Below are 21,065 nucleotides of genomic sequence, written 5' to 3'. Positions count from 1 at the left end.
TCAGAAAAGCATCAACATATTTATGTTCCAGCAATGCAACGTAAGTAGGTGCAAAAAAATCCCCAAGCCTTAGAAAAATAGCCTCTAAAATATTTATTTTAAAGGCTGCTGTCCATGACATTTTAACGTCAGGTCCAACAACCAAGGAAAACTCTTCTTTTAGTACAAACACCCTGGGTATTATATTAAATAACAGACAGCCTTGATTTTCAGGAGGTCATGTGCATGATTGTAAGTTAAGCCGTTTGGGGCCAAGGCATTCCCCCTACTATGGCTATTAATGTCGCGCGCAGCGGACATAGCACCCATAGGAACAATTCTTAACGTCTTTAGCTCTGACGCCCTGTTGAGCTGATATTCGAACTCCTGACTGTCTCGGGTGTGGTCATATTAAGAGGAGATTAAATATAAAAAAAACGCAAGTTCTATGAAACACTTACTCAATTACTATTTGACAAAAAATTATCATTTCGTATGCACACTTGCTCTCACAACATCGGACCGAAGATTTGAGAACCACCATCTCAGTAGTTCTCCGTCAAGCCTGCGAGGTTCCCAACAGAATTTCTCCGTCGGAAAATCCTCAAAAAATTGACTAAAAAATCCACTAACTTTAATCCGCTATAAAGATAGTTTAAGTGATTAAAAATATGGTAGGAGGGATGCTAGTTTGAAGCCCTGCAAAATGCTATTTTGATTAAGGTACAGCAATTTTAAGTTTTTTTACTTTTGAAAAAATAACTTTGATGCAAAAAAATCAACTTGATATCTATGTAAATCTATCGTAAATGATCAAGCTCAAAAGCAGTAGCTATGCTTTATATTAAAATACATTAATGCTTATTCGTTAAAGGAATCACTGTATAAAAAGATAAAGATATTTTAGCTTCCAAATCAAAAGCTTTAAAATCCAATGTTTAAAATCAGACAAGCAAAAAGGAGATATAATTTGCTAAAATAGTTGGTATTTTTAAAGTCGCCAAAATGGAACGATAAATGGGGTTGAAATATCTGTTTTTGAGGATTTCTATTAGAATAGTACCTATACCCTTTTACAGTTTAAAATCCAAAAGAATAGTTGCATGAAGTGCATTTCATAAAAATGATTTCAAGCATAAGTTGAAAGTATACCATTAAACGTATATAATTGTTTATTAACAAACAATTAGACATATTAACTAAATTAGTCGTCATGCTGTTTTCGTGAAAATAAGCCAGCTATATAAATTGCACATATCAGAAAAATACGATTTTCAAGTCTTGACATTTTTGAAACTACATGGTAGAAAATTGAAATTCTTTTAAATATATGCCCTAAAATTATACTTTAGATAAGTTGCGCTCCTAAATTAGTGAGTCAATCAAATGTTTGATTGATTTATTTAGAGAAAACAAAAATAAACATCTAAATATAACATAAACATTTAATTTTAATTTTGAAATTGAAAATTGAAATGTATTCGGGAATACAGTGACATATCAATTGAAGTTAATAAATCCTGTTGAGCTATCCGGGGTAGCTATTACAAAAGTTAAAATCAATTCTATTATATAAAGTAGTTTTTGTCTGTTTCGAGGGATCTCTGGTGAACCGATATGTTTCTTTTTTACAGTGAAGCTTCTTATAAGTTCAGGAAATTATGACATTTTGGATAAGGGCATCTCCATCACCGAAGAGAAATCACCCCTATTATTAATATTCCTCCCCCACCCAAAAAAAAAAATATTTTTTTCCTTTTTTAAAACTAAAATTGAAAGTAAATGTTCAACTTCAACAAATCCCTTAAGTGTCCCTAGAGGCCTCTAGGGGCGTATCCGTTAGAAACTTAAAAGAATACTCATATTTAAATATTTGATAATTTTATTTTCCATTTTCCTACCCCTGTATCCCTAAACTTGAGTACACTTTCTAATAATTGTATTTGGATTATCTTTTAAATAACATGATAGAAAGGGACGTTCAAGCTTTTTATTTGGAGAGGGGTAAAATGAGGGGTTTCAATAGTTTGATAGGGTTATCTAATGTATTTTAAAAATGCTTTAGTGGGGTAAGGTGGTTTTAAGGTTTTTTTTCCGGGGGAGGGGGTAATTTAATGTATTTTTTATTTTGAGGGGGTAAATGATGGAGTTTTAAAGGTCTCTGGGGGTAATCTACTGTTTTTTTTTTAAATTTTGAAGGGGTTAAAATTAGCTGTTTCATTTTTTTATGAGGGGGATAGGGTGAACCTAACGGACTGACATTAGTTGTAGACTAACTTTTAAAACGTTTAAGAAATAAATACACATATTTTTTGTAATTTTAGGTAGGCAATTAAAACCTCAAGCACGAAGATTCTTATGATAATTGAATTTAATGAATAATTATTTACATTTGGAACAAACAATCAATTTGAAGAATTTATTCAAGTATTGAAGCTTTGATATTGTTTTGACTGTTAGTTTGTTTGATTTGTCGGGATGTATGTTGTCATCCTTGTTTTCTCTCTGACATAGAAAATATTTACAATAACATTATATCATCATACATTTGTTCATAAATATACGCTGAACAAAGTCGCTAAATTAAGTTATCAAATATTTTAGATAAAATAAGTGATTGTTCGTTAGCAATTTTTTTTTTATCTGAAATAGTTAGAACCTTCCCAGTATGGCTTCAAAACCGATTTATATACGCTAGACAAAAACCAGCTCTAGCCATACTGAAAAATCATTTATCGTACAGACAATTTACCAAGAATAATGAAATAAAATCATATAATTAATGTCAGTTTTGTTTGACCAGGCCTTGGCCTCTCAAGGCTAACAAAACTAAATTAATCTTATAATTTTTCATTCAGTCGCCAAAAAAATGAATACGTAAATTTGGTATTGTTGTTAAGTGTGTGTGTTTGTGTGTGTGTGTGTGTGTATGTGTGTATATTATGCGTGTGTATGTGTGAGTATGTGAGGGCAAAGATAAGAGGAAATTACTTTGTTTATATTTGGATTTATCATCACTTGTCGGGGACAGGTGTCCCACCCATACAACATTGTACACATACAATATTTTAGCATGTAAAATTATATTTTCCTTCATGTTGTACATTTGTTAACATCCATAATAAAATACAAAAAAACTAGCGGCTACGCCCCCTAGAGGCATCTAGGGGCGCATGAGGAGGACGGGGATTGATTACGACTACCCATTTTTTACTTTAGATTTAAAAAGAAAAAGTAAAAAAAAATTGTGTGGGAAAAAGGGTACTTTTTTGGTGGAGGAGGGGAAGTCGACCACCCGCCATTTTCTTATTTTATTTTTAAAAAAATAGATATAGATCCCCTAGAAAATTCTTAGTCAAGAGAAATGTCAGTCATCCATCTTTTATAGCAGCCGATTAAACAAATTTAAAAAAATTGAGTTTACATGAACACCTATTGTTAAGCGTAAAAAATCGCTAAGAGCAAAACTTTACATTTCATAACAGAAACTTTTTATTCACGAGATAAAGATGTCCTTTTTAGTATGTTGATTAACAGATCTATAGTATAGATGTATATACAGACAACTACCTCCCTTTATTTATCAAAGACCTCTTTTGTCTGCTTCTAAATTATTTTCTGCTACTTTGCTGTGTTAATATAAGCGACACTATTGGTTGATTTTCAATATGACCCAATAGAAAGGTTGGGCAAGGTGGTTGCGATGGGGAGATACAGTTTCCTTCTCTAGTGTTTTACGCTAATTGTTGATTAATACTTTAATGCATTTTAATTAGCAAATAAGTACATATCTCGGAAACAGCTCTAATTTGGGCTTGGATTTAAATAATTTAAGAATTTTTTTTTCTTTCTGCATAAAGTTTAGATAAATCGTACATAAAGATACACCACGAGATCTTATTTTTCTTTCTTTGAATCAAATTTTGCTAATGAATTAGATGAACGCCCTTTTGACAACCAACACTTTAATTACACGACCTTTGTGTGAAAATTATAACTGTGCATGGTAAAGTTTTGCGCCTGTTTTGTGCCAAAGTTCCCCCTCCCCTCCCCCCCCAACATACTCTAATTATTTATGTCAAGCACCTGACATTGCAGCAACATGAACTGAGATTCGTATTCTTGCTCTTATGATTTGTTTATTTTTATTACTTAATTGGCAAAACACTTTGATATAATTAGCCAACCTATTTATCCTGTAGGATTAGCTTAGTGATAACGGTATTTCATAAGGTTGTATAAAACTTACACAATCTAACTCTGATATGAAAAAATACACAAAAAAAGAAAATAAAAAAAGAAAAATATTAGAAAACATGTCAAAAAAAAAAGTTTAAATGTCTTAAATCGGGAATCAAGTTTATAGATATATCTTTATCAAAAAAAACTATTTTGCCTCCAATATTATTCAAATTAATTGTCGCATTATTGAGAAAGCTCAAAGTGTCATGTGTGACGTTATAAAAATACGTCTATAAAGGAAGGATGAGAGGAGAAGTAGAAATGGACACCCCTAAAAAAGAAATGGATTTTTATGACGTCACACATGACACTTTCTCGCATTATTTGTTGGATTAAAACGACACATAAGTTTTTAAATCAGGTGAAATATCACCTATTTTATTGTCTTTCTTGACATTTCATCGCTTCTTTACGTGTTATGACCGTTTTCTATCTTGTTTTTATTCAGACCTAACAATCCTAAAGTTACACAACCTTGAATATAAAAACAAATAAATAAAAAGTCACACGTGGTCAATAGTATTCATTAGGATTTCTTTATTTTATCAACAAAAAAATGAATGAAAAAAGATAAATAAACAATATTTCTTTGTATTTGATTTATATAAAACTAGCTGCTCCGGCCGTAGCATCCATGAGTTGAAGGACAGTTATAAAATTATCCCAAGACATAAAACAAACAGATGAAATAGAAAGATTTTCATGGAAAGAAAACAAAGTAGCGGGTTTTGTCGTATTTTCACAACAGCTTTCATCCTATTTCTAGCCTCTGCGAGGGGGCTCTAACCCTGTGGGGCCTGTTCCTAACCCTGCGGGGCAATCTTTAACATTTACATTACCTAACTTAAACTGAAATAACCTTACAAAAAAGCTACTACAAAATACTACTAAACCCGTTACTTCGTTTTCTTTATTGTGGATAGATTCTTGACTAAAGTTTATCGAACGCTTTGTTAAGTTCAAAGTGTACCTAAATTGGTAATTTAGATAATTGGCTAATTTAACAGGGAGAGAGGGGACAATGGCCTGTTTATTACACTAGTCCCCAAAGTTTTATTACAACGTTTTCTTATTCGTTGCCTCAACAACTTAAGGGACTTTGATGGAAATTTGATTGGTTGGTTCAAATAGTTAAGTGTCCAAATGTTTCAACCAATAATTGTAATCTAAAGAAGCGGAAGTTTGTGTATCATCATTAGGGATGTTCAATAATTTATCAGGCCATTGTCTTATCCCTGGAAAAAATGAAATTATGAAAATAAAAAAAAATAAATAAATTCTACAAAATATTCTATTTAACCTGTAGCTAATTTATGAATCATAAAAGTTCTGTTTATGCATTTATTAAAATAAACAAACAAATTTTTATCATAAACGAGACGATATTAACGACTTAAGTAAAATTATTATATAAACAAAAATTCTTTTTGCTCATTTTTTTGATAAAACAAGATTGACGACATCCATAAAGCGAAGCTCTAAATCAGAAGGCAGGACAAACGAACATTTAACTCTTGTAGAGTATCAGAATTTGTTAAGCAGAACATTCATTTATAAGTTTAAACATACTTGTAGAGCTAACGGACCCTAATTATAGAAAAGCTTCATTTTTAAACAAGAGTAATAATATCAATAGGAAGCCTAAAAATAGTTTTGAAGACAAATGAAACATATTAAGCAAAATGGATGTTTATAAAAGCCCTAAAGGAGTTATTTTTATGGTTGATAGGCTATAATGTTTTCAAATTTTTAAAAAAATTTTTCTTTTTAAAAAAAAATGATAGAGAGAAAATCTGTAAAATAAAAAAAAACATTGAGAAAACAAATCCTCTAATGAAAAGATCCAATAATGTTAATGCTAATCTTTAGGGAAAAGTCCCTGTTCGTGGCAACGTCCCTAAAGGGGCGATTCGACGTATTTTTAAAATGGCTTTTAGAGGTTATTTTAGGTTAGGTTATATTGGGTTAGGTGATTGCCCCCACAGGCTTAGGCAATTGGCCATGCAGGGTTAGAGCCCCCGCAGGGGCTAAAATTAGGCCGGAGAAAAGCTACTGTGAAAAATATGAAGAATCGCCCCTTAAGGTGCGTTGCCACGAAACTATACCCAATCTTTCTAGTGTTCCGTGTTAAAATGTTAAATGTTTATAATAGGGAATGCAAATCTAAACGAAATACTATTCGCGCATAATATTGGAACACGGTAAAATAAGAAAAACTTTTTTTCAAATCTCATTTATCAGTAACTTTCATTCAAATAAATTATATTTTACAATAAAATACACAAAATAGTCAAAAATGTAATCAATTTTAAATTTAAAACATTACATTTAAAAAATGGTAATTTCACATGAGTAAATGTAAGAAGGAAAATAGTTTTTATTTTCAGATGATATATCTTTTTCCCTGACATATTTGTAACTAAACTATACCTAGTCATGCAAATAAGTCATTTAATAAAGCTAGATTGCAGTGACAAAGAGATAGGCCAAATTTCATAATTTTGAAGGAATATTTTTAAAAATATATTTTTCGTCAAATTAGGTTGCTAATATGGACCTCATTTATTGGTTAGTTCGTTCATCTAGTAGAAGGGGAGAGGATTATTTTAGCCAGCTGTCAGTATCACTTTATTAGAATACATGAAAATCTGTTGCAACATCCAAGTAAAAATACATCGAAGTCTCTGAAAAATGATAATATTTGTCTACCATTTTTATCCGTGCTAATAGGATTCTAGAAACAGGTTTCATTGTAATATTATAGCAGAGAATTTAAAAGTAATGTAATGCTGCAATATCAAACCAATTTGTGTAATCAAATACTGATAAAAATCAGAGGTGGATTCTTTAAAAAAATAGAGTCACTTAGTGAGTCAAAATTATTTTTGTGATCCTCCAAAATCGCATGAACGTTCTACAAAAATTTAATTTAATCATAAATGGGTTATTAACAATAAGATTTTGTTTAATATTTGTAGATTTTTTGGAGGATTTTTTACAAAATTAAATTTAAATCACTAAGTGACCCTAATTTTTAAAGAATCTACCTCTGGTAGTTAATTGATAAATTAGTATTAGAGCGATCATATAACGTTTTTATCCGCTTTTAAAGAGGGTATTACTTAAACATATGATTCAATTTTTATGACGAGGAAAGGTTATAAAAGGGACGAAGCTCGAAAAGCACATCCATCTTTACCTAACCTGTTAAAAGAGTTTTATATTTCATTAAAACTATCCTATTACTAAAAAATTGATAATTATGATCCTATGCATTTTCTGTACTTTATGATTTACATAAATATTTAGAATAGATTTTGCATTTTAGAGTTGTAGCTATTATTTAACAGATTTTAATTATTATAACATTTAAAAGAAATTCCTATCATATTTAGTTATTATAAAAAAAATTAAAAAATATATTTACACTTCGTGGTTTAAAAAAAAATAAATGAACAAATAATACAAAAATTTAGTAGTAAAGTGATTTGTATGGATTCTAACAATATCCGCTGGATTAGAACCGGTTCTCAGCCATACTGAAAACTAATGCATAGCATCGTATTACAGACAATATTTCATGAAAATTAAAATAAAAATCATAAAATTTAAACCAGTTTTTTAGTCCTGGCCTTAGGCAGCTGGTTCTAATCTTATGATATTTCATTTTGATATCCGCGGAAACTATTATATTTTGACAAATATTTTTGTTTATAAAATCATAAATCATTTTTTATTGAAAAAAACCGTTCTTGTTTTTTGTTGCTGTTAGACACACAGTGTATATCTCTTTTCCTTAAAAAGCTGTTTAATTTTCAATAAATTTTCCACTTTTTTCACCCGCTGTTTCATAAGGCTAATAAAATTTGTTAATATATACAATTTTGTTTTAAAGATTATGTAAACAGTTAGAGATTTATTGCAGTTTCTTCAGGGATTTAAAGAATAAGTCAATAGATTATAAATTGATGTTGTACATCCCCAATGATTATTGCCCTTCTTGAAAAATAGATTATTAGCTAAAAAATTTGGACATTGATAGTTTTAAAAAATGAAGGGAGTAAGGGAGGGGACAATGGGCAATTAATTCAATTTTAGAGATTTCGCTGAAAAGCAATGAAAACCAGATTTATCCAGAAAATTTGACCAAAATTGTAAGGGGATCATGGTAATATAATTTAGAACAAAATTAGTTCTAAGAAGAAAAAAACATTTACTTGAAAATTAAATTACCAGCACATCACAATGTAGTAAACATTCTGTAATTAATCACAAGGAAAATCGTGTTTAGAACTTCGTCAACCCTTCTCATATATTTTTAACTGCCACCTAAATTCAAGGGGTTCTTAGATTGCTTAATACGTAAATATCACAGTAGAGTTTCCATACATGAAATGACATTTTCTTGGGAAAAATATTTGTTAAAACCAGCCATCCAATACAAATTTTTCTGTCTGCTATATTCAAAACTAACTCAGCTAGTTAGCGGGGCATTGAGACTCTTAAAAATTGAATATTCGATCCATTGTCCCCTCCCTTACTCCCTGAAAAAAAATCAATGAAGAATTGTTATTTTAAAAGTACCCGAAGTTTTAAGCTAATAAGGAGAGAATGTTTTATGAAAACTTTGGGTACCAGTATAATTTACATTCCATTGTCCCCTCCCTTTCTAAGTATCTTGCAAAATTAGATCATATCTATACTTTGTAATTATAAATTTTTATTCGTGAAACTTTTCTACATTTAGAGAATTTTGTCTGTAGTGTATAGCTTCTATATTAAAATATTCATGTTAAAATCGTTCAATGGTTTTCAAGCCAGGAATGTTGATCTTTATGCCTTAAAAAAACAAGGGTGACAACATCCATAAAAAGCGAAGCTCTGAAACGGTGAGACAAACGAACATTAACGCTTGTAGACCTTTTTAGGACTTTCAGGTAAAATTGCTTCGCTTTCTAACTCGTATCTAGCTCCTATAGGAATCATCATGCAAAGTTTTTAAATCGCTAGGACAAAATTCTAACATGCCTAAATTATCGAAAATATCTATCCGTTGCGTACGGACGTTATTTGTGTGTGATTTTCTTTTCTTATTTGCCATAATTTTTTGTTTTCTTTATAGGATTATTGATATTTTTTCGGCAAAATCATTAGAAAAATTTCCAATCCTTTTATGCAGTAATCGGATGTATTTCTGCCAAAGAACTAGGGTGTACTTATGTGGCTAAATGATATGTATATGATATCACTCTATATTTGATGGTTAATTGTCTGATATGCTTTATTGGATGTTGTCAACCTTGTTTTTGACTTAGCTTTACCCAAATGTTTTGAAAAACACGTATTATTCATTTTTCATTTTATAACCCATAATATTACATAAATATTATTATGTATATTATTTATTCTACTATTATTAAAGTGAATCTAATTACTTTAGGGTGCTTAAAACACCCCTCTCAAAATTTAAAAAAACAATGATGACAACATCCATAAACGCGAATCACTGAAACTGTAGGACTAACAAACATTAACACTAGTATAGTGTCAGAACTGAATAATCAAAATATAAAAGTATAAGAGTCGAAGCAAAATTGTAAGTAACTTTGTTGAAAAACTGCTTCATACAGGATAATGTTTATGGACATACTTACATTTTTAGGACTTGATTATAGAGTTGCTTCGCTTATAATATTGTACTTTGTTGTCCCAGGAATCAATATATTTAATATAATTAGATCACATAAAAATGTGTTGTTAAAAAAGTATAAAAATCAACATGTTTAAAATGGACGTACGGACATTTTGGCAATGATTATAGAGTTGCTACGCTTTCTAAATCGTACCTAACTACTACAGGAATCACCATGCAAAGTTTGAAATCGATAGGACAATTCTAACATGCCTAAATTAACGAAAAAAGCTATCTGTCTCGGACAGACGGTTGTACGGACGGACATACGGAACGACCCTAATTATAGAAAAGCTTCGCTTTTAAAAATTCTTGACTGTACCAAATTGTTACTAAATCTTACTTAAAATAAAAGCAAATAGTTAAATTTTAAATATATTAATAAGTTGGGGGGTATGGATTGGATTACTTGGATTTAAAATGATTTTGCCTTTTATTATCATTCTTATTCATACATATAATTATAATTATCTGAACAATACAAATTACAAGTGTGTATATATGTGTGTGTGTGAGTGTTTGTGTGTGAGTGTGTATGTGTGTGAGTGTGTATGTGTGTGTGTGAGTGTGTGAGTGTGTGTGTGTGAGTGTGTATGTGTGTGTGTGAGTGTGTATGTGAGTGTGTATGTGAGTGTGTGTGTTGTAATTAAATGTGTGTTGTTATTGTTATTCAGGGTTAAAGTAAATCAAATTTAAATGGCTTTTTAAACATGTTTGGACCCTAATCGACCAATCGTCCTATTAAAGGTCCTAGGACAAACGAAGGAGTCCCAAACGTCGGAGTGGGACCAAACCCCAACCTAACCTAGACCATCTTTTAGGTTTTTTAAATGCCTAACCCCTGCGGTGGGCTTACTTTTACGTTCATATCCCTAACCTAACTTAATCTGTATAGAAGTAATAAATCAATTTATATTTTAACACTCCTGCGTTTGTCCACTCCGACGTTTGGGACTCCTGCGTTTGTCCTGGAACCCTCATAAACACACATCTGTTAGATAAAAGAAGGTCAATGATAAAGTCTCTATACCAATAAAATTCTATTTCATTATTTTGATGTATTTTTTCGTTAATTATCCCTTCTCCGTGGTTATTATATTATACGTTTCATAGAAAAATATTATACAATAGAAATAAATGTTCTAATAAACCAACGTAATATTCCACCAACCATTGAACCAATAAGATTGTGCTTTTCTGGGAATATGCTTCTGGTCTTGTGTTAGTTTTTATAAGATTGCCCCCCCCCCCCCCATCAAAAAAAATTACCAAACCCCTTCCCTAAATAAAATTCAGAAAACTACATTTTTAGAGGAACACTTTGGGCTAAATGCTGTTAATAATAAGAATATTTTTGTCCAATACAAAACTGTCAATAACAAAAAAAAATATCAGAAGCAAAAAGTTATTTAAGAAATAATTTTCATATAATCAAAGTTTGTATAATATATTTTCATTAACTAAGGCGTATTATGTGGGCCATCCGCTCGTTGTTGGGGTTCAATTCCCGGCCCAAACCGCGTCATAACTAAAGAAGTTAAAGATTATACCTACAACTGCTTTATTAGATGCGGGACATTTATATTAAGAGAAATGGGAATGGCTTGGCCTAAAACAGTCGGAATTCAACAATACTAAGACCTAAAACCTAAGAAATCTGTGTTAAGCATCCATAAATCAATCGTTAGGAAGATATTGATTATCAAACAAATCTTATTTTGTATAATAAAAATGCTACAAAAATAATTTTCTTTTGCAATAATGTCGAATAAATATATAAATATTTGTATTAATAGCAGATATAATTTTCTCAGTAATTAGCATACAATAGGGAATTATTCTTGTGTGTCAGCTGTATATAATTATTTGTTTAATTATATTTTACCTAGGAATTAAATGTTTTCAGCATTGAAAGTTTCATGAGCTTTTCAAAAATTATGATTTTTACATCTTATACTAAACCCGTTTTTTCCAAATTATTAAATAGGGGGTGAGGGTTTAGTGTGCTCAATAAGGCACTTTGAGGGAACTGCCGAAATATCTAATTTTCAATCTAATATCAAACTTGGTTTCTTGAAAATATTTAGTCAATAAAATAAAACAAGTCCACTTTGATTTAAATTTTAACTCCAAAATTCTCTTACTAAAAAAATGATTATTGTTAAAGCAAATTGTAACGTTTCTCTGTATTATGATTATCAAAAGTTTTTACTATTTAACTGGCAAAAAAATACTTTTTTTAATGCCATATCCTTGTACCAGATTATATTCTTAAACCGGATGTTATTTTTGTCTTTTTGTAATTAACAAATAGGATTTTAAAATTCTTAATCAGACTTATTTTTTGGTTTTATTATTTATAATCTTCAAAAGATCTTAATGTGCATAATAAGCGCAGCTAACAACACGTTTGGGGTAAAAAGAATATTAAGAAATTGTCCTAGTACATTTTTTTTGTATTTCCTTATAGGTCTTGGGATGGTTTTATACTAATTTGGCTCTAGGTCTCTGCCTCCTCTCTCCCCTTTCGAATGAAAAGCATGTAAAGGGTGTTAAAAAAATCTAATCGCTTCACTTTTTTCAATACTAGCGGCTACGCCCCTAGAAGCCTCTAGGGGCACTGGTAAGAGGGAGAAAGGCCACCTCATCCCATTTTAGATTTTAGTTTCAAAAGAGTTAAAAAAATATTTTTGGGGGGAGAGGGGGGGAAGACACCCTCTCAAAAAATAGTTTAAAACCTTCCCAGGACCTATAAGACGCTTCACTGTAAAGGAGAACAATATCGGTTCAGCGGTTAGCGAGATCCTTCGGGACAGACAAAAAAAGCTTACTGCTTTATATAATAGGATAAACCCTGAAGAGGTGAGCAGATTCAAAATTCATTATTGTTTTCTCATTGTCATTGGACATGATTTGGGTCATTTTTTGTTAGTTTTTGACCCAAACCTTAGGGTTTATATTGAAAAGAGAGAAGCGATTGTTTTTTTAACACCTTTTAGATGTTAGTAGTGCAGCCGCTTGTAAATAAAAATATTAATATTCATGAATAATCTTATAACATAAAGAGTAGCTATGATAATAAAAATATAATAATATTTTTTGTTGTTGTTTTTATAAATAGAAATTTCTTTTGTTCCTTAATTTTTTCTGTTTGTTTAGGTGTTTTAGAAGATGGCTTCAACTGAATTCACTGTCTGATCTTAGACCTTTTCTCCTTACCTAGTTGTCTACCTGGATCAATTTTCCCTCTCTACCTGTATACCTGGATCTGTTAAAGATGGAGAACCTGACGTGTGTATCAGATTGTGACCAGCTAAACACCTCCACCTGCCAATACCTGGAGAGTGTCACCATCTATCCTAAGGTAACCCGCGCCTGTGGCACAATCAGTAGCGCTCTTTGTCGAGAATGTGATAGGTTCGAATCTCGGCCCGACACTGCGTCATAACTAAAAACGTTAAAAATGTCTCCTACTACTGCTGCCATGTCCCTAGTTGTGATTCTTAATGGTCACTACCTAGGAGCTTATTAGGACTGACAATTTAGTCGAGACAAAGAAACTGTCAGAAAAATATTAATAAAATTTTTAAAATGTAGAAGAATGCATCAGCATTAAAGGCTACAGTTTTTTCTTCTTTCAAATGCTATGATAATGTCAAAGATACATAAATTAACTAACTCTTTAGCCATCTATATTTTATCTATCCATTCATCCATCCATTCATCCATCTATTTATTTATTTATCTATTTATCTATCTATCTATCTATCTAACTATGTATCTATCTATCTATCCATCTATCTATCTATTTATCTATCTATCTATCTATCTATCTATCTATCTATCTATCTAAATTGTATGTATTTAGTCAACGAACAGTGCAATCTATGACGATGCTGGTTGTTTTGATGTCAATGAGTACATAACATTTGAGATGAAAGAACGTCACAGACAGGTGAGATAACTTGTAGCATTACAGACAACCAACCCTTTCATTTTATGACCTTTATCTGGAAGTCTGGTAATTTTCTATTTAATTCTAGTAAATTGAATTGTAGTAGATAGAAGTAGAATATCATTTAGTAAATCTAACTCTTATAGACTAATAGCCTGTGTAGTGTGTACTATGGGAATTGTGCAAAGAAATGTATGCCATTACTTTTGTTATTGGTTGAAAAGTTTGGACACTGCTAGTTTGAACATACCAATCAAATCCCCAATTCATTAAAGTTAATAAGTGGAAGAGCGAATATATAAAACTTTTGGTACCAGTATAATTAACAGTCCAATGATCCTTTCTTATATAAGGTATATTTTACAACATTGAACTTAGGTGTTGATAATTTCATTAAAAGTAAAACTATGTAAAAATTTCCACACTTAAATTCGTACGTTAAAACTTCAAATATTTGCAATTTTATGTAAATTACAAATTAGCTAATTACCTAAGTAGTTTTATATTTCAATTTAAATTCTACATCCTTTTTGCTCTATATAAACATTACATTTTTATTAGCTAATTTATTATTTAAAAGTCCGTATGTATGTGTGCATGAAACGTGATTTTCTCGGCTCCTTTATAAGATAAGAGGCTAAAACTTCTTGTCAACATTCCCTTCAATACGGAGCATAATTAAGTATAACACATCCATAGCGGTCGGACCGAAACGAAGCAGCTTTTTAGCCGCCTTTTTTTACAACAGATTTTCTCGGCTGAAAATGAACGGCTGACGATTCTTGCCAATATTCCCTTCATAATGCACCATAATTAGGTATAATTAATCAATGGTAGTCTGACTGCTTATAAGCAGTTGTTTAGCTGCTTTTCTTTTTAATACTTTCAAAGACATAAACCTTATTTTTTTAAGGTTTCGTGATTTAAGATAATAGATTGTGTGCTTCCCTACTTATGTATGTTGTCATCCTTGTTTATATAAAATAATATACAATATATGTACAATTATGTAAATTAGTAATTTATATGACCGAATCATTACAGTAAATTGTTTTTTTATTGGTGGGTATTTAAAATATTACTATAAATGGATCTAAAGAGATAAGACAATGGCCGATAAATTAATGCAAATTCCAAATAATGCTATACAATATAACCCCTTCTGTAGATAACAACCAATCAAAATCTAATTAAATTCCCTAAAGGTGTGAAGTAAATTATGGATTTATTGACAATACTTGCCTAAGTTGAAAATCTTCTCCATTATCAATACAAATTCTGTGCATCTTTAAGAAAAATTTAATGATTTTTAAACATTGAATAAAGTAACAAATCATTCTTAATTAGTAATAACTCTTTTGTTTGTTTCAATTTGTAAATGTTTTTTTTTCGTCTAGACAAAAAAATATTATTTTTATTGTTTCATGTTTTCCCTTCCTAGATTACTTTCAAACCAAAATAAATAAGTTATTTGGTATTATTAATGTAGTGGCTTATTGATGTGCTGAAAATGGATTGTCTATTTCTTTCCTAATTTCCAAAGTTGTACAGCAGATAACCCAATTATTGCAAACGCTATTTTCAGCTACTCCTGTCAAAGGGAAAATCGATATAATGTAAAAACGATTTATACATTATACATTCAAAACTTTAATTTTCAAATTTTGATTTTTTTTGAAGTTTGAAGCTTTTTTAGCTAGTAGCAAATTTTGAGATAGGACGCGGACTCTTGGTACACTTTCGGAAACTAAAATTCAGTACATCGGCTTACTTCTTTGTGAAGGGTAGGCAGGGATAGGAAAATTGAATATAGATTGATATTCCTCCAATTTATGTTGATACGAAGTGCTCGAATGCTTTAAAATGACGTCATACAATAAAGTTGTCCAATAAGAGGCCAGTATACCTTGTAATTGACCAATGCGCAAAATGGCACCAAAAAATGACGTCATACGATGAAGTTGTCCAATGAGAGGCCAGTATACATTTAATTGGCCAATGATAAATATATACTCGCCTCTCATTGGATATAATTTATCGTATGACGTCATTTTTTGGTGTAAAGATTTTTTTATTTATCATTGTCCTTTTCTTACCTGAGATAAATTGAAATTAAAATGAAATACTTTCCATCAAAACTTTTTCAATTCTAATAAAAAAGTAGTTGGATGTCTGTTTGTCTGTGTTAAATTTCTTAGATCATATAAAAGGTTTGTTATTGGTCTATAATTTTCAGGGAAGCGTTAAATGGAAGAAGGGGGATGGCTTTTAATAGAATTGCACTAAATTAATGGCTTGCACAGAAAAGCATTAAGTGATTTAGAGGAACCTAGTAAAAGTGTCTGACTCTGATTATGACGTAAAAAAATTAGCCAATGAGAGGCCAGTATACACTGTAATTGACCAATGGTAAAATTTATAGTGGCCTCTCATTGGATGATTTTTTTTACGTCATAATCAGAGTCTGACACTTTTAATAGGTTCATTTAGAGCCGATGAATAAGTTCAATATATTATACATAAATATCTATTTCTCTATGGCATTTCCTCAAAGCATAAATCAAAATCGAACCATAAATAAAACATATACTATAATCAGAGGTTAAGAAATACAAAGTAATTATACTATATTAATGACTTTCTTGTTATATATATGGTTTCCTAATTGTTAAGAAAATATAAATAGTTTTTTTTTCATAATTGTATTGACTGACGTAAACGCAGTAGGTAATATTTGACGAATATACATTTATATATAACTCCTTTGTGAATTTACAATTGCTATTCACAATAGTTTTGTTTACCACATATTTTTAAAAGCGAAGCTTTTCTATAATTACGGTCTTTCCGTCCGTCCGTCTGTAACGGAGAGCTCTTTTCGTTAATTTAAGCATGTTATAATTGTCCTATCAATTTCAATCTTTGCATGGTGCTTCCTGTAGTATTTAGGTATGATTTAGAAAGCGTAGCAACTCAATAATTGTTACCAGAATGTCCGTACGTCCATTTTAAACATGTTGATTATCAACTTTTTTAGCAAATTTTTATGTGATACAATTATACGATTTATTTGATTTTTGGCATACTGAATCCTAGGACAACAAAGTACAATATTATAAGCGGAGTATCTCAATAATCAAGTGCTAAAATGTAAGTATGTCCTCAAAGATTATCCTTTAAGCAGTTTTTCAATAAATTTCTTTAAATTTTGTTACGATTTTTCTACATTTATATTCTGATCATTCAGTTCTGACACTCTACAATTGTGAATGTGTTCGTTTGTCCTACTATTTCAGAGCTTCGCGTTTATGAATATTGTCATCTTTGTTTTTATTTAAAAATATTATAAAGCGTTTGTAATTTTGTACAAGGCTCTAAAGTATATTAGTAATTCTAACTCCATACATTAAATAATAAATTAGTTAAAAATATAGAATTTAATTACCTAGCTTTTGATGTTAATAATATAATTATAATATGTATTTCAGTTATATGAACCTAAATGGATAATGGATATTGGTTGTTAATATTGACCTCATTCAATGGTCAGTTCGTTCATACAGTAGGAGAAAGAGTGGGGTAAAGGGTGTGGATGAAGGGTGTCGTTATTTTAGCCAGCTCCGAGCATCACTATATCATAGTACATGAAAATATGATGCAACATCCAATCAATAATACATTGATATAAAAAATGAAATATTAAAACACAATTAAAACGTAATAAACATAATAGAAATCAATTAGCAAATATTAAATAGCGTATCTTAATGAAATTAATATTGAATTTAACAATAACCTTGTTAAAAAAATTACAACCATGTAATTTAAAAAAAAAATTGCGTTTTAAAATTCAAAAATAAGTTGTTGAAAAATGTGTAATTTATTATATATACTCGCTTGCAATTATAAATTTTTACTACCTACTGCAAATACGAGTAGTATTTAAATTTTGCATCTAAGCACCCATTAAACGGTACATTAGATATTAGCATCCTACATTACACTAATCTTTTTAGTATGTGTTTTAACATTATTTTTAAAAAAGACATTCTTTTTGTGAAGCTTCAAACAATGTTAGGCAATTAGCCCCACAGAATTAGAGCCCCCACTTCCGCAGGGGCTACTGTGAAAATAAGACGAAACGCCCCTTTAGAGGTGTTGTCACGAATATACCAATACTTTTTTCAACACAAGGGTAACATGTTCCATTTTTGGTTTTTGGATGAAACATTGGACTGTAAATCATTATAATGGTATCCAAAGTTATATAATCATGCTCTTTTCTTCGCTGGTTTAATATTTTTTTTTATCAAATCTTAATTGTTTGGTTGGTTTAAACCAGCAGTCTCCAATCTTTTTAATGAATAATATTGTCGTAAGTAAGGTAAGGGAGAAAGTAACACAAAAATCCATTTCTTTTTGGGGGGTTTCCTTTCCACTTCTCCTCTCATCTCCCCTATTTTTATGACGTCACCTGGCTGATTTTTGAGTGACTGAGTAAGGCTAGGAATCAAACACAATAACCATCATCTTTAACAAGAAGTGGACTGTCCTTTGACAATATTTAGGAATTTGCAATTTACCTTAATTTACTTGAACATTTGGCTGGTTGCAAATTTAAAGATTTCCCCCCCCCCCCAATTTTTATACTACAAATTATCTTTACAATAGAAAATAATGCTGTTTGAAGTCAACTGCCTAAGTTATTCCCAATATGATTTAACTGGCCAAAATTATAAAAGTATCACCACTGCATGTTTTTCGTGTGTGTATGAGTTTGTGTACAGTTGTCTGTTGAGAGATCGATTTTTAGTAATAGCTCCTGCAAAATGACATACTTAAGCTGAATAATTCTGAATATATAGCTATAATACAAAGTAATGATAATGATATCTGTCCGTCCGTCTGAAGCTTAAGAATTCGGTAACCACTGAACCGATTGTATCCTACTCTTCAGGGAATATACCTACTGGTCCTGTGGTGGTTTTTTTCATTACCTATTGGGGCAGAGCCCCTAGAGGCTAAGGGCGAAGCCGCTAGTTATTATATTAATAGCAATGGTTTGATGTCTGAAGCTTAAGATCCTAATAACAACTGAACCTATTAAGATATCTGTTTCGTGTAAGCTTCACATAGGTCTTGTGATGGTTCTAGGCTATGGGCTTAAGCTATTTTTCTGGTCCCTCTCTGACCTATTGAATATAGAGTCCCTATATGTTAGGGGTGTAGCCTCTAGGATAATCAAATAGATATACTTCTTAGGAATATATGTACACCTATTATATTATAACTAGCGGCTTCGCCCCTAGCCTCTAGGGGCTTTGCATGAGGTAAAAAAAAAATAAAAAAAATTTCTGGTGCTCCGAACCATACTCTCCCCACTATTTTTTTTTTGTAGGGTGGAAATTTCATTTTTTGGAGGGTTGGGGGTGTCCCACCCCCCAAGAAAATAGCTTAAAACCACCACAGGACCAATAAGCATATACCCTAAAGAGTAGAATCCGATCGGTTCAGTGGTTACCGAGATCTTAAGGGACAGACGGACGGACAGACAAACATACAAACAAACAAACAGCAGGCAGACATCATTCTACTTTTTATTATCTATTTTAGTTTTCCAAGATTCTGTCAGTATTAATGATGAGCATGGGATCTCTGGGATTTCTTGGAAACATTCTGGCCATCTTTGTCCTTTCCAGGTAGTAACAACTCAGGGATATAAAGGGATAAGACAATGGCCGATAAATTGATGTATATCAACAAAGATGATACACAAAATTGTCCCTTCTGTAGATTAAATTTAGTGGTTGAAACGTTTAAACACTCACCTTAATTCATTAAAGTCCTAAAAGTTGTCAAGCCAACGAATAAGAAAATGTTATTATAAAACTTTGAGGACTAGTGTAATAAACAGCCCATTGTCCCCCCCCTCTCTCTCTCTCTCTCTCTCTGTTAAACACATTCTTCTTTACTATAATCTAGACATTTTATCAAAACACAAAAAAATACCAACAGATTTACAATTGATATTTTCATTTTTACGTAGAAAGTTGCTCTTAAAGGGCGTTTCGTCGTATTTTCACAGTAGCTTTTAATAGGTTATTTTAGGTTAGGTTAGGTTAAGTCGGGTTAGATGGTTGTCCCGCAGCGTTAGGCAATCGGCTTTGCAGGGTTAAAGCCTTCCGCAGGGGCTAGAAATAGGGGAAAAGCTACTGTGAAAATACGACGAAACGCCCCTTAAGAGGCGTTGCCACGAAAGGGAATATACCCCAAGTTGTTTTTGTGAGATGGTAGTTGAAAAAAAATATATGCCTTTGGAAAACATCATTTAAAAATATATAATATTTATGTTTAAAATCCCCAATAAGTAGGACCATACAGAAATGATTTTTTTTTCAATGCAAAAAATATTTTAGAAAATGTACAGATATCAATAGCATATTAAATTCATTTTGGGACAAAGAGAGTAATGTTTTCGCATAATTCCGTAAAGTTGGGTGTTGGGTTGTAGTCAAATGCCCTTGTTAAGTCAAACTGTTCTTAATTGTCCACCATTTCATTTATATATATTTGGTTAAACTTAAGAACATGTTTTCTTAATAAGAGCATTTGAATACAACAAAACACTCAATTTTACATAATTGTACGAAAAAAATACCCTCTTTATTATTTTTTTTGAAAAACTTATCTCAATAATGTGGATTTTATAGGATTTGCCAAGAAGTTGAAGGCAAAAAAGTCTTTGTTTAGATTAAATATCCCACACCATAAGAAAACTAAATAAACATTTTTATGATATACTTCATATATTATCATTTTTATCTTATTTTAACATCAAAAGGATTAATTTTTGCAATTAGACTTTCAATTACATTTGATATCAATTTAAACAAACATAGTTATAAATTGAGAGATAGGAAAGTACAATGATTTTCACGAGTAGCTCAGCAATAAAAAACTATCAACAGGTTTGACTGTATGTGTGTTTGTACCAAAGAATCTCGCTAATCGCTGGACTGATTTGGTTCTCCTTTACAGTGAAGCTTCTAATAGCCAGAGGTCCAGGGAAGTTTAATAACTATTTTGAGGGAAGTAACCTTCACCCTCATTAGATAATTCATCCATGTAAAAGATACTCCCTCCCCCCCTCATAATAAAAATATTTTTTAACATGAAAAAAAATGGAAAGTGGAGGGT

General features: G+C 31.0%; 1 protein-coding gene across 1 annotated transcript in view; it reads left to right on the top strand.

Annotated features, from left to right (window-relative positions):
- The first annotated feature begins 521 nt into the window (after window positions 1-521).
- The window catches only part of LOC145333484 (FMRFamide receptor-like), a 51,994-nt gene continuing 31,450 nt past the window's right edge, over window positions 522-21,065 (top strand). The window contains exons 1-4 of the mRNA XM_080178638.1: window positions 522-702; window positions 13,073-13,277; window positions 13,782-13,868; window positions 19,482-19,567. Of these exons, the coding sequence (XP_080034764.1) occupies window positions 13,191-13,277; window positions 13,782-13,868; window positions 19,482-19,567 (260 nt within the window). The 5' untranslated portion in view covers window positions 522-702; window positions 13,073-13,190. The remainder of the gene's footprint in view (window positions 703-13,072; window positions 13,278-13,781; window positions 13,869-19,481; window positions 19,568-21,065) is intronic.

Source organism: Acartia tonsa, chromosome 12 (assembly GCF_053477335.1).
Source record: "Acartia tonsa isolate MP-2025a chromosome 12, ASM5347733v1, whole genome shotgun sequence".
In the NCBI taxonomy this organism is placed as follows: Eukaryota; Metazoa; Arthropoda; class Copepoda; order Calanoida; family Acartiidae; genus Acartia; species Acartia tonsa.
The sequence above is the reverse complement of the archived record's forward strand: the minus strand, read 5'-3'. Positions and strand labels throughout refer to the sequence as shown.